The sequence below is a fragment of the Penicillium psychrofluorescens genome (genome assembly GCF_964197705.1).
Source record: "Penicillium psychrofluorescens genome assembly, chromosome: 2".
In the NCBI taxonomy this organism is placed as follows: domain Eukaryota; kingdom Fungi; phylum Ascomycota; class Eurotiomycetes; order Eurotiales; family Aspergillaceae; genus Penicillium; species Penicillium psychrofluorescens.
The window spans coordinates 2826851-2840122 of NC_133440.1; the positions used below are offsets into that span (position 1 = coordinate 2826851).

Sequence of the window (13272 nt, forward strand, 5' to 3'; positions counted from 1 at the left end):
CCTCGCGGCATCTGTACTCAAGTGCAGCCTTTTCCGGTTGATGGGCGCCGGAGTTCTCCTTGGACATTCATTTTGCTATCTGCAATATTTGTTTCTCATTGGGACCGGATGAAACACCACAACAGCGCATAAACGTGATTCTCTTGCTGTGTTGATTTCTGGTTTTTGCAAATTCGATTCCCCTCTCTGCATGATTGTTCCTGTCCTCTTCGTGTACATTGATTGATCCAGGCTAAGTGGTTTGCCTTGTGCGGTGTGATCTGCCCCCGTCGGGCGTGCTGATCACAGCCCTTCCGGTCTTATATTTCCACACCGTATTTTGGAAGAGCATTTGACTCGTCTGAAACTTTCTCGTTCGGAACTTTTGTCTGTATTTTCCGATTCGTAGACTGCCCAGATCTGACAGCTGAGATGCACGGGGGAGGCGTAGCTGGGGGCTTCATGGCAATACCACTGTGCATCCGTCGTCCAGGTAAAGGATTCCCAGGTCTCCTCAATAAGTTTCAGGTCAGGCTGATTGGTTTGTCGATGTCGACTTGCGGCACCGCTTCCTTCCGCCGCTCAACTAGCTTCTTGCCTCGTTTGTCGGTCTGAGGAAACCGTTTCTCGGTCTTGCAGACAAGACACCGCACGACCCGTACATCCGCCCAGGGCTTATTGCCGCCTCGGCTGGCATTTTGCACTTCATGCGAGCAGTTTACACCGGGAACCAGGAGCGTATCGCACCGCTTGCAGAATGACCTCTTCACCTCGATGGGGAGCCGAGTTTGCGTTTTCATGGACACCCCGCGCATCTGGGAGAGATATACCCTCGACAGATTGGTCATCGGCTGACTGTCGCCCTGTGCCGGTGTCGAGTCGCTGTCATCTACACCGCGGCTGCCTGCATCTCCTGAGGCCGAGGCTTGGAAATGGGCCGCGGCTTGTCGTAGATATGCCAGACGAGCCTTGGTGTGGCTGTTGACATTTTTGGGCTCTTTCTTGCCTTTGGCCATCTGGAGTGTGCTGGTTCATGCAACAATAATAATGAAAGAATAATGCGTACCGTCGGCACTAACCGAAAGCGGTGCGGCTGAGTGTGACTAATCGCATCACATGACCGGCTCCCGCCCATCTCTTCATCCCTCGCAGCCTGCCCCAACTTGCCATCTCTCCCACTCTCTTGTCCCTCTCCATCTCCCTTGATCCCCCGCCAACCCCCAGGGAGCGCTTTCTTTCTCTCCCAATTCCTACCTCCCGCCACTTCTACCCCCCTTTATTCCAGATCTTCCAAGACGCGCCACCCGCACGACCTTACCCAGACTCCCCACCATTGTCAGCAATCATGTCGCACGAAGAGGATCTCATCGACTACTCCGACGAGGAGCTTCAGACCACTGATGCTGCCGCGACCACCGCTGCCCCCGATGCCGCCAATGGCGACGCTGCCAAGACGGGCGATCTGACCGTCTCCGGTGGCCGCCCCGACAAGAAGGGCAGCTATGTCGGCATTCACTCGACCGGTTTCCGTGATTTCCTGCTCAAGGGCGAACTCCTGCGCGCCATCACCGACTGCGGCTTCGAACATCCATCGGAGGGTTAGTTTAAACTCATTTCTCCCACAAGCGTTCCTCCACATTCTCCAACGTTCGTCAGTCCGTCCGTCCATCTCCGTGGGAACTATCCTGGTCGGTATTGGCAGTTTTGCCCCATACTCGAGAGAGAGAGAATAAATCTGCAGACGGCATGGGGTTGATCGTTTGTGCGACTGTCACTACCACATTCCACGGTTGCGGCGCAGTTCGTGGCAGATTGCCTTCCTCGAGTGGAAGTGTCTTGGTGGCAAAAGACCATGCGATCTCGTGCGATCTCGTGCGATCTGAATAGTGTCGTTTCAAAACACAAGGCGTCTCTCATGTCGTCTGCAGAAAATCTTCGGTCATGTTAATGGCCCCGGTTTGACATGTCCGCGGTGGACGATTGTGCATCTCCGATATCGATTGGGTGGTAACCGGGAGGAAAAATGGACGGACACGACGACGCGAATTGTTTTTTGCCTTCTTCATCTGTGGTCTCGAATACAGTCTAACATCCACTCCGCCTCCCAACAGTCCAGCAAGTCTGCATTCCCACTGCGATCCTGAATGTCGATGTCCTGTGCCAAGCCAAGTCCGGTCTCGGTAAGACCGCGGTCTTCGTCCTGACCACCCTTCACCAGCTGGAGCCCGTGCCCGGCGAGTGCTCGATTCTCGTCATGTGCCACACCCGTGAGCTGGCCTACCAGATTAAGAACGAGTATGCCCGCTTCAGCAAGTACCTACCCGACGTCAAGACTGCTGTCTTCTACGGTGGTACTCCGATCCAGAACGATGTCCAGACCTTGTCCAGCAAGGAGACCTACCCCAACATTGTTGTCGCCACTCCCGGCCGTCTGAATGCCCTCGTTCGTGATAAGAAGCTATCGCTGCGCAATGTCAAGGCTTTCGTTCTCGACGAGTGTGACAAGATGCTGGATCAGATTGGTGAGTATTCACTCTTCCCGAGACGAGGCTTTTACTAACCCCCTCGTAGACATGCGCCGTGACGTGCAGGAGATTTTCCGTGCCACCCCCGCCGACAAGCAGGTTATGATGTTCAGCGCTACTCTCTCCCAGGAGATCCGTCCCATCTGCAAGAAGTTCATGCGGAACCCGCTCGAGGTTTACGTTGACGATGACACCAAGCTCACCCTCCACGGTTTGCAGCAGTACTACATCAAGCTCTCCGAGGCCGAGAAGAACCGCAAGCTCAACGAGCTGCTGGACAACCTGGAGTTCAACCAGGTGATCATCTTCGTCAAGAGCACTCTCCGTGCCAACGAGCTGGACAAGCTGCTGCGCGAGTGCAACTTCCCCAGTATCGCGGTGCACTCCGGTGTCAGCCAAGAGGAGCGGTAGGTTTTGCTTTTGTCACATTTAGGATCAATGCTGACTGGCTGTCCTCAGTATCAAACGCTACAAGGAGTTCAAGGAGTTCAACAAGCGTATCTGCGTTGCCACCGACGTGTTCGGCCGTGGTATCGATATCGAGCGGATCAATCTGGCCATCAACTACGATCTTCCCGCCGATGCCGACTCCTACCTTCACCGCGTCGGTCGTGCCGGCCGTTTCGGTACCAAGGGTCTGTCCATCTCCTTCGTCAGCAACGAGGATGACGAGAAGGTTCTCAAGGATATTGAGAAGCGCTTCGAAGTTGCCCTTCCGTATGTCCTTCCTCACCTCCCCCCAGGTCTGTACCAACTACTAACCACTGTGCACAGTGAATACCCTGAGGGCGGCGTCGACTCCACCACCTACATGGCATAAACATAAACACAACCTCTCCACCCAAGGAAGGGGATAAGCCCTGATTCTCTTGTTCTTTTCTTTTGTTGTTTAATTGTTTACTACAAGTTTTCTTTCTGGCGTGATGGCTCGGCTGTGATTTGCTTTTCAGAACGAACAGGGTTCTATTCTCTGGTGGTGGCGACCTTGATGAAATGCAAGGTAACGGAATGCCAATGGAATCCAGAATGGTTTTTTGCAAGAGATTGAAGATGGTATTTAGGAGCTTGTCCTGTTCACACAAAACTGGTTTTGATATCAATTTACATATTCTTGCAGCCCTGAGGCTTCGTCTGGTAGTGTATGATCGTCAAGTGTGTTCTTAGATGTGTGCGTAGATTTGGTCGGAGGGAACTGAACTGATTTGTTGGTGATAGGAGGGTGGTGGTATCAGTATGTAGGCATCAACTACGTGGTAGAGAGACTCGGAAGACGTATATATATTTCTTTCAAATGTGATACTGGTTTCCAATATACTGCTAGATACTTCAAGAATGCTCATCAAGCTGATGCCACATGTTACGTTCAAACAAATTGACTGCCGAAGAGATATATTTCTTTCTGCGCTAACTACACCCACAATTTCACCAGCAAACCACAGTTCACCACATCCCCCTGAACCGAGACTCAGAGATAGTAGCTGAATCCCGTGAGTACCAGAACAGGTTTTGACAATAGTTAAAAGAAGGACCTGCAAGGCTCCTCCCTTTATAGGAAGACTAAGATGAGTTCGACTCTGCACTAGCTCGGAGCAAGACAGATCGGGAAAAAGCTAATTACAATAGGAGCATGGAACGGGTCAATGGTATTCCAACCTAGTGGAGACTGCTTAGCTACAGGAGCCGCTTGATCAAGCTTCGCAGACCTCGGCAATTCAGGTTGAACATGCAACCAGTCCGCATGAAAGCCCTTGTGACATATCGTTGTGGCATACTTAAAATAGCTACAGTGCGATAAACATGGAGAAAGGACGCGGGTGGCGAGTGCATACACACAGTTAAGATCAACGACACTCAGTCTGTTGGTGGGAGTTCTATGCGCCGGGATTGGATGGATGATCGCGCGTAGTTACATACAGAGTTGTGGCGAGATGATGTATGACTGGTAGCGGCTGTTTCCATATTGCAGTTCTTCCCCCTGAAATAGAAACGTTATCTAGTTCGGCAGTTGGGGCACTTATTCGCTGAATTTTTTAAATTTTTTTTTGACTTTTCACATTTCGAGCAACCGCGCTCGAGCGCAGTTAGTTCCTACAGCACAGCAATTGGCGCAGCAGCTGCAGGCCGTGAGTGACAGCTGTTCAGGAGGACGTGGTCTCGCAGCACCAAAAACAGGGCAGGGGAAATTGCGATATGTGATAGACGGAGGAATTAGAGTGGAAAAAAGGAGGCGAAGTTGATGATCATCGGCGACGGGCAGACATTATGAACGAACGGATGCCCTTTTTAAGGTTCGGGCTGAGGGTTGCGTAGCTTGTAGCTTAGGTGTGCGAACCCTGGTACTTCGGCTCCGCTCAGAAGAGGAAGCTCAGGAACGGTTTGGGTCAGGTACATGATGCTTGAGTTCCGAGTTATGACGTTATGTCAATCGAAATAGTAACGACAGGCGTGGAAAGCCAGAATTATTATTCCCTGTGGCGACTCGAGCTAGCGCATGTCCAAAACAGGGCAGCGAGCAGCCACTAGTGAGTCCACTGTCTTGCTTTAGTGTCCGAGGGTTGGGCTCGGCTGGCCTTGTCTCAGTTGACACAGCGCCGCAGGACTAAGTATCCTAACGAATGAACAAAAAGTGCGGAGTCTACTGTGCAAAAATTAATCAAACCCACAGCTAGGTCTGACTGTATCCTGCCTTTTTTTTTCTATTTACTTGAAGCACACGTGACAACCCGCCCCTCCTCAGTGCTACGGATTTAATCTCCTAGCCGGTGTCTCGACGCGAGTCCTCGAACCAGCCAGCCAGTCCTCGGTCATTTTACCACCAAGAGAATTATGAAAGAGATGTGGCTGCTGTTTTTTTTTGTTGTGGCAAGACACAGCCTGGGGCTCTCGGTGATCGACAAGAAGCAGAGACAAAAATAAAATAATAGTGTCCGCCGCCCACGGGGTCTTTTGACATTCTTCGCGTTGGCTGCTTCCGGGCTTCCCGCAAACGTGGTGCCCGCCACTGCGCGGCATGTTTTGTTGTGTTGTCTATTTCCGGCCATGCGGAAGTATACATAGCTGGGTATTTGTGTACATACACACTGTATACATACCATCCCCACTGTGACTGACCATTCCCGCTCAGGAAATAAACGGGCCGGCCAGACGTGTTTCACCGTTGAATAATAATTTTCGCGATGGAACCCGGCTGGCCCATGTCATCCCCACCGAAGTTAAACGGGAGGTTGTATTGTTCAGAGAGAAGGCTGAAATATGCGAAGAAATAACGGTCTAGGCGTTCTATTAGTTTTATGTATTATGCAGTTGAGATTTAGCGAGCTCACTACACTACAACAAATCCTTCCCAGTTAGGGTGCAAGGAATGGTCTGATCGATCCGGCTGCGATCGGTCCCTAAGATCATCTGCGAGCAGACATTGCTTCCTCACCCCCCGGCACGGGGGTATGCCGATCCCCTGCTGGCATGCCGGCGGCCCCCTGCTACGGTATTTGCGCGGTCGATCATGACATCCCTTGATAGGAGCATGGAGAACTCCTATGTCCCAGTACTACTAATAGAATAATTTGCTGGTGCCGTACATAAAATTTTTATTTTTCTTCTCTGATCATGTGGTGTCGAGATTAGTGAATTGTGAGCACGCCGACTAAATACCAGGCAACAAGCCTGAATACGGGGGGAGTGTCACCGAATATCCCTGTCGAGTACATTCGTCGTACAGACGTGAATTGTCGTTGCACATGTCTAGCAGGCCAGTTGACAAGGCACAACACACCGCAGAGACAATACACAGCAGGGCGAGTGAGAAGTCAATTGCGTCGTCAACTAGAATAGAAGTATACCTGCAGCCACCTATGTACATAGTGGGCGACAACGCGTGTATGTAGCTAGAGCACTTGTAGATCGGCCGTTGCTCCCTGTTGGGTGGGTGGAGCGAGCAAAGTCAATGACCCACTCGAAAAATTGATTGATCCGCTAATTATAGTCCGACAGGGACAGCCGTCGTGAGCGTCGTGTAGATATTTTACGGCATCGAATAGACTCTACGCGTGAATAGAAGAGTCCTCGATCGTAGCTCTGGTGCTGTATGTATAATAGGGGTCCATCGGGGTCGAAGCGTAACAACCGGGTACAGTACGTACCGCATTGCGTGGAGGGCCACGACATGGAGCGATAATCAACTAGTGCAGCTTCCATCGCCGCATCCAGCAGCCGCCGGCCTCAGCAACTTCTTATCGCCTCCGTTTCCGGATCGGGCGGGGGATCCACGACCGTTAGAACAATCCATTCATTCTTCTTCGGTCGCGCTCAGGCTTTTCGACCTAAACCAGAAGAGAAAAAAAAGAGAAGCAGGGACTGACAGAACTCAGCCCCCTCCCAAGTCCCAACTCACCTTACTAACTTTCCGATCCCGTCCATCCATCCTTCCTTCCTTCCTTCCTCAACTCTTCAACTTACTCAACTGCTCTCATCCACCTTATCGCCTTCCTCTCTCTCTCTCTCTCTCTCTCTCTCCCTTGTCATCTCCCCTTCTTCACTCTTCTTCCTCCTTCCCGCCACCTCCTGTCCCTTTCCCCCCCCACCAACCGCACTCCTACCTTCCCTCCTATCATCCACTCTGGATTGCTGGTGGTCTTTTCTGTTCTAGGCGGCGTCAATCGCGCCTTTGGACCTCTCGACGCTTGCTATCCTCTCTCCCCTCCCAGTCATTATGGCTCCTCCTCCGCGCCTGCGCATCCTTTCCGGTGAGTTCCTGGCTGCTGCATCGACGCATCAAAAGGTCGTCAACTAATCCGATTCTGCTCAGTCGGCGGCAATGCGGTCTCGGCTTTCCTGTCATGGCGGCTTCAGGCAACGACCTCCTGCGACGTCACCCTCGTGTGGAAATCCGGGTTCGAAGCAGTCTCGCAATACGGTGTCTCGTTCAAGTATGTTTCTTCGCGTCAGTCACGGCTGGAGAAGAGTGTTCCTAACGTTGTGGGTAGATCGAAAGCATTTGGCAACGAGCGGTTCAAGCCCCGTCATGGTACGATGAACTCCACCACCGCTGGAATCGCCGATCGTGTAAACTGACAAGAGTTCATTTTCTAGTCGTTCGCACCCCTGAAGAAGCTGCCTCCCGTGAAAACGCTTTCGACTATGTCATCCTCTGTGTGAAGGCCCTCCCTGATGTCTACGACCTTGCCTCCATCATCGAATCCGTTGTTACCCCCCAGCACACATGTATCCTCATCAACACCACCAATACCCTCGGCATCGAATCTCACCTGGAGCAACGGTATCCCACCAATGTCGTTCTTTCCCTGGTTTCGCAGGTAGAAATCTCCCAGACCGGACCCAGCGAATTTGAACACCTGAGTTCGAGCGAGATTCACGTGGGCGCTACCAACAAGCAGTCTTCGATCCCGGCCTCGATCCAGAACGACATGGCTGCTGCATTGGCCATGACCTTGAATTCGGGCCAGGTCGATTGCAAGGTGTCAGATAATATCCGGCAGGAACAGTTTGAACGGATGATTGGGTAAGTCCTAGTTTTGATTGATTCAGGGGTTCTGTCACGCCTGTGCTAATGATCTTGCCGCAGTCCGATCGCGTTCCATCCAGCCAGCGTGATCTTCGAAACCCCCAACCCTAGCCAACTGCTGGAAAAGCCCGGAGTCCGTCAATTGGTGACGGGCGTCATTGACGAGCTCCTGGAACTTGCCAAAGTAACAGGCTGCTCTTTCCCGAGCGATTTCCAAGAGAAGACGATCGAGAAGATGACCGCGTCGGATGCCCCCAGCATGATGTATCAGGACTTCCAAGCCCGCCGGCCCATGGAAATCGAGACGTTTCTGGGCTCTCCGATCAAATTGGCGACCAACTCCAACGTCAGAGTCCCTCGCATTGAAACACTATACGCGATGCTTCACCATGCGAACACGCTGAACCAGACCAAACCTCGACATGGCGATTCACCACCAGCATCGGTCATGGGCCACCCACCTCCCCGAATGTCTTCCGCGCCTCCACCTCAGAGACCCCCGATGAACGGTGCCGCCATGCGTGGGAGCCGAACCAGCTCGAGTATGGGAATTCCACAGGTGCGACGAGGTCCGCCCCCGGGTGCGATGCCACGGCCCCCTTATGCCGGTCGGGGCCCTCCGCGCGACGCGTCTCTAGAAGGTCTGGAGGAATTCAGCCATCTGGTGGTGTACGATGAAGCCGATGGAGCAAATGGTAGCAACGGATTCCCCACCAATGGACCTGGACCTTCGGCGGCGGACTTGGCAATGCGGGAGCGCGAGCTGGCCCTTCGCCAGCGAGAGTTGCAGTTTCGAGAGCAGGAGATGGGCATGCGACGGGGACCTGGACCTGGACCTGGACCTGGCCCTGGTCCCGGACGCCGTGGACCACCTCCAAGGCCAGCCCCATTCGAGGAAGAGGGCGAGGACTATTTTGATCCGATGGACAACATGGTCCCCCACGTCGATCCCGACAGCGTTGATATGATGAGCATGACCTCGCGCCGAGCGAGAAAGACCCCAAGCGCCAGCCAAATCCGCAACAACCCCGAATTGTCTGGACCTGCTGGTGCCGGCGGTGGCCGCCCACCTTCTTCGGCCTTCGGTCGATACTTTGGCCGGAAACGGGCGAGTGATCGGGTTATGCAAGAAATCCCTGGTCTTCACGATTCTCTTATGGATAACCCCATGATGAGCTACTCATCCAACCGGTACGGGGCCGTTGACCGCAATCAGATGCAGGCCGACTCGCGAGCGAATTCTCTCACTGCCAGCCGCATGGGCGATTTCCCACCACACCCTTACCCCCAGAGCCGACGCAACAGCCAATCCCCCGCAACGCCGCTTGGACCTGGAGGCCCCCGAATGGGCCGCCCGATGAATGCTCATGATCCGCAGAACCTGGGCCTTCCCAACGGGGCCCCTCATAATGGCCAGCCATCACCGCCGGGACAGATGCGCACACCGGTTCCTCGATACCCTCCCGGACATGGCAATGCGATGATGCCGCAGCAAGTTGAACAACACTATGGGGTGAGCCACCCCTATCCCGCCAAGGGTCCTCCCCCCAAGAACAAGAGTCTGACTGGAAGTGCGAGCGCCAGCGCGGAGAGTGGTGATAGCGGGGCCAGTGCGAATCTTGATTCCGGAGCATCGGCTCACAGCAGCCTGGCCAGCTTGGGCGGCCCGCAGGCCGTTCCGACAACTGCTCGTTGAACGATCTCTCTTTTTTCTCGGCGACCAAACGACGACAACGACACATTCGTTTTCGATATTGCGCCATTGCATCGCATTGGGGTCCTTTGCATCGTTGCTTGACATTCTACGGAGATTTTGTCCTCGCAGACAAGATACCCAGTCAATACTCTGTTGATCGCTTCTTTACATATACATGAGGGACATAGGGGTTTATCGCTTATTTCTTTCAGTGCTTGTTCCGGAGTGATCGGGGTGCGGGCGTGTGTTTAATTTTCCCCTCTCTGCCTCGATACTCATTCTCGTTTTGCGGCATTATGGATTTTTAATGAGGCCACCGTGCGAGCCTAGACTGGGATGTCCTCCTCATTTTTTCTTTTTTCTGTCGGCATGTCGATATAGCGCCCTCGGCGCTTCCTCTCCTGCTTTTCCCCCTCTCTGCATAACTGTACACTACCAACCTCCATCGGCGCATTCCTTGTTTTTTTTTTTGACTCTCTTACCATCTGGGCTCGTATATGTTATACCGCGATTCTGTTCTTTGTGTTATCATCATCTCTCTGTGTTCAGACGGGGCATTTCGTTCCTTCTTTTTTTTTGTCTCCATGCTTGCTGTTCTCATCTGGCGGGCTCGCTGGCTGCCAACGGCTTCGTTTTGTGTGTGGAACTGGCGCATAACCAAAAGAGCGGGCGCGTTCGTTCCATGTATTCGGGTTGAGTCGTTGTTCTGAGTTTCTGGCTGGGTTTGCGCTGTTTCTTTTTTGTTTGTCAACGTCACCTGGGAATTAATGACGGGCGCAGTGTTGTGTATGTGTGATGTGTTGTGTCCCTGCCATATGTCGCACTGCTGTGCCTCATCAAAACAGTCAATGCTTTCTGCGAAGAACGCACGAATCGATAGACCTTTCCTGACTTATAATGAAGTATCAAGTATCAAGTTCTTTTTGTACTGGCGTCGATCTAGAGAGTGGACCACGTGATCGCGTCCGTGTAAACAGTCCCGCGCCTAGTTAAGCATTTGGTCCTGTCAACAAACACCCCCAGCAGAAAGTCCAATCCAATCCTCCCAAAACTTCCCAGACAAAAAAACCCAGCAAAAACAATCCAAACCACCAACAATGCCACCTCTCAACACCCACCACCAACATCGCCGCCACGACTCCCAATCCTCCAACTACCCCCGCGCTTCCATTCTCCCTCACTCCACCAACTCCGGCGCCTTCAGCGGAGGCACAAGCCATCCCTCCGCAGGACAGTCCACATCCACATTCACATCCACAGCACCGGGAGGAGGCATGAGCACTATGTCCCCCGCCAAAACTCGGCAATACGCACACCTCCACTCGCAGCTCGCACAACTGAACGCCAACCTCGCAGACACGGAGAACCTGCTGCGCATGACGGCCGTGCAGGCGGGCGACTTGCGGTTTTTGGGCGGGTATATCGGGGCTCTGTTTATGGGCTCTGCGAAGGTGCTGGGTGAGGAGGGGGTTAAAGGGAATGCGGATTTGAAGAGGGAGGAGGGCGAGAAGAGTCCGGATGAGGGGGTTTCTGTTAAGAAGGAGGCGTTGAGTGATGAGGATTGATTCGGTTTTGGTTTGGAGGCCATTTCTTATAGATGGAGTGGTAAGTGTGTTCTATCTCTCTCTTTTTGATTGTTTGAATTGTGCTGATACCTGGGACCAGATCTATGAGATAACCTTGCCCCCCCCCATCGATATGCACCGACAACCAACCCGTGCCACGCAACTACTCAACTGCAAACCCTCCGCCGAGAATAATCGCCGGCTCATCGATATTATGGTGCTCATAGCTAGTTACCGCGGTCCAAATCGTCAGCCATGTTCTTCCATACGTCTTGTTTGAAACGCGCCACGCTCCTCCTCACTCACCTCAGGGTGCCAATACCACCCGCCTCCAGAATCAGCGACGTTTCCGTCAACGGCTTGCCCGTCCAGCGCATCGCGAACGCGCGCAGGATATGTCCGTGCGCAACGACTAGCACATCTCCTTTCTCGCCATCCGGATGCTCCAAGCTGGGCCGGTGGTATTTTTCTTTGATTTCGGAGATGAGGGCGTCGAGGCGGTTTTCCACGTCCTGGGGGGATCTAGCGGAGAATTGAGAATTAGCTATTGTCACTGCCACTGCCAATGACATTGCAAACTGAAAATGAACTGAAACAAAACATACTCCCCACCGGGACACCCGTCCCTCCAAATATCCCACGGCCCCAACCCCTTCTGCTTGCGATCCTCCCGGATCTGCGGGCTGGTCAACCCCTCATACTCGCCGTAATCCCACTCGCGAATCGCCTCCGTGATCTCCACATGTGCCTCAGTGCGGATAGGCTCGTCCTGCTCGGACTTCCGCTCGTCGGTCCAGGGGAGGCGCTCTTTGCATCCTATTTCGAGGAGTTCAAGGGTTCGTTGGGCGCGGGTGCGGGGGGAGACATAGCTAGATCGGATCATTTGGTGTTAGATAGACAGGCAGACAGACAGACAGGAATGACGTGAATGGGCTGTCAAAAATCAAAGCTGGGAGGGAGAGAAGGGAGACATACACATGGGCTAGCTTCTTGGGCACGATCAGTCGGTCGTCGCCGACCAATGCCTTGCCCGTGGCTTTGATCCGCTTCTCGCCGTTGGCTGTTAGCGGGAGATCGGTGGATCCGGTGTGTCGGCCATTGAGAGACCATTCGGTCTCGCCGTGGCGGATGATGAAGCAGCGGGGGGCCATGGGGGATGTTTTTAAGGAATTGGGGAGTTTTAAAGAAGGAGGAAGAGAGGGAAAGAGAAGAGGAAGAGGATGTGGATTGTTTCTTGACTTGGGCGGAGTGGAGTGGCATGGTGGACGGGTGGCGTCATTGTTGAGATAAGACCTGGTCAGTGCTCATCGCCAAGTATACCAGGTACTTCGTCGACTAATTAAGGAGTTATTAGGCAAGGAAGGCCTTTGGGATTTCTTGCATTTGAATATGAATAAATTGACTATACAGGGTCTCTGTAAACCATTGTCACTCACACACCCCTAGATGTTTCTTCTCAACCCGTGATCCTTACAGTGCAAGCAGATCTACAGGTCTGAACCACTGGAAAAGCTTCAATTTTCCCTCAATACTTGGCCAAATTCGCGTCCTTACGCGCAAAAGCTGACCCCTCAGTTTGCCTAACCCCGTCCGCAGCCTCCAACCACCCAACCCGATCCTTCACATACTGCTCAACCCGGGGCCTCAACTTCGTCTCGTGCAAACTAAAATCATCCACCGTCCCAATCCGCAGGATACTACGTCCCGGATACGCCTCACCAACACGGTACATAAGCGTTCCGCACGTTGAACAGAAATAATTCGTCATTGCCTTGCCGGACGCTATGGTCGTTGACTGGCTGAATGTCTTGAGGGTTTCTTGGCCGCGCAGGTGTCGGAGATGGGTGTCTGCCACTATAAAATTGGAAGCGAACATGGACGCTGTTATCTTGCGGCAGTCTGTGCAGTGGCAGATGAATGTGTCGAGTAGGCCTGGGGCTTGTGTTGGCTGGGGTTCGTGATGATGTTAGCCTATTTACTCTGTAG

At 53.0% G+C, this 13272-nt stretch overlaps 5 protein-coding genes across 5 annotated transcripts; 3 read left to right on the forward strand and 2 right to left on the reverse strand.

The window, feature by feature from the left end:
* Positions 1-503: 503 nt before the first annotated feature.
* PFLUO_LOCUS3251 (uncharacterized protein) lies at positions 504-995 on the reverse strand (the record flags this gene model as incomplete). Its single annotated transcript, XM_073780477.1, has 1 exon — positions 504-995. One exon carries the CDS (start codon positions 993-995, stop codon positions 504-506), a length of 492 nt encoding a protein of 163 aa, XP_073637328.1.
* A 329-nt stretch (positions 996-1324) lies between these two features.
* Positions 1325-3324, forward strand: PFLUO_LOCUS3252 (Suppressor of the cold-sensitive snRNP bioproteinsis mutant brr1-1; the record flags this gene model as incomplete). Its single annotated transcript, XM_073780479.1, has 5 exons — positions 1325-1577; positions 2091-2501; positions 2551-2911; positions 2964-3221; positions 3279-3324. The coding sequence occupies 5 exons, from the start codon at positions 1325-1327 to the stop codon at positions 3322-3324; spliced, it is 1329 nt and encodes a 442-aa protein (XP_073637329.1).
* A 3888-nt stretch (positions 3325-7212) lies between these two features.
* PFLUO_LOCUS3253 (uncharacterized protein) lies at positions 7213-9721 on the forward strand (the record flags this gene model as incomplete). Its single annotated transcript, XM_073780480.1, has 5 exons — positions 7213-7246; positions 7309-7429; positions 7487-7527; positions 7593-8022; positions 8086-9721. The coding sequence occupies 5 exons, from the start codon at positions 7213-7215 to the stop codon at positions 9719-9721; spliced, it is 2262 nt and encodes a 753-aa protein (XP_073637330.1).
* A 1097-nt stretch (positions 9722-10818) lies between these two features.
* Positions 10819-11286, forward strand: PFLUO_LOCUS3254 (uncharacterized protein; the record flags this gene model as incomplete). Its single annotated transcript, XM_073780481.1, has 1 exon — positions 10819-11286. The coding sequence occupies one exon, from the start codon at positions 10819-10821 to the stop codon at positions 11284-11286; it is 468 nt and encodes a 155-aa protein (XP_073637331.1).
* A 163-nt stretch (positions 11287-11449) lies between these two features.
* Positions 11450-12437, reverse strand: PFLUO_LOCUS3255 (7-bisphosphatase; the record flags this gene model as incomplete). The annotated part of the gene is made up of 4 exons (XM_073780482.1): positions 11450-11513; positions 11593-11808; positions 11892-12155; positions 12262-12437. 4 exons carry the CDS (start codon positions 12435-12437, stop codon positions 11450-11452), a joined length of 720 nt encoding a protein of 239 aa, XP_073637332.1.
* Between the last annotated feature and the right edge of the window lie 835 nt (positions 12438-13272).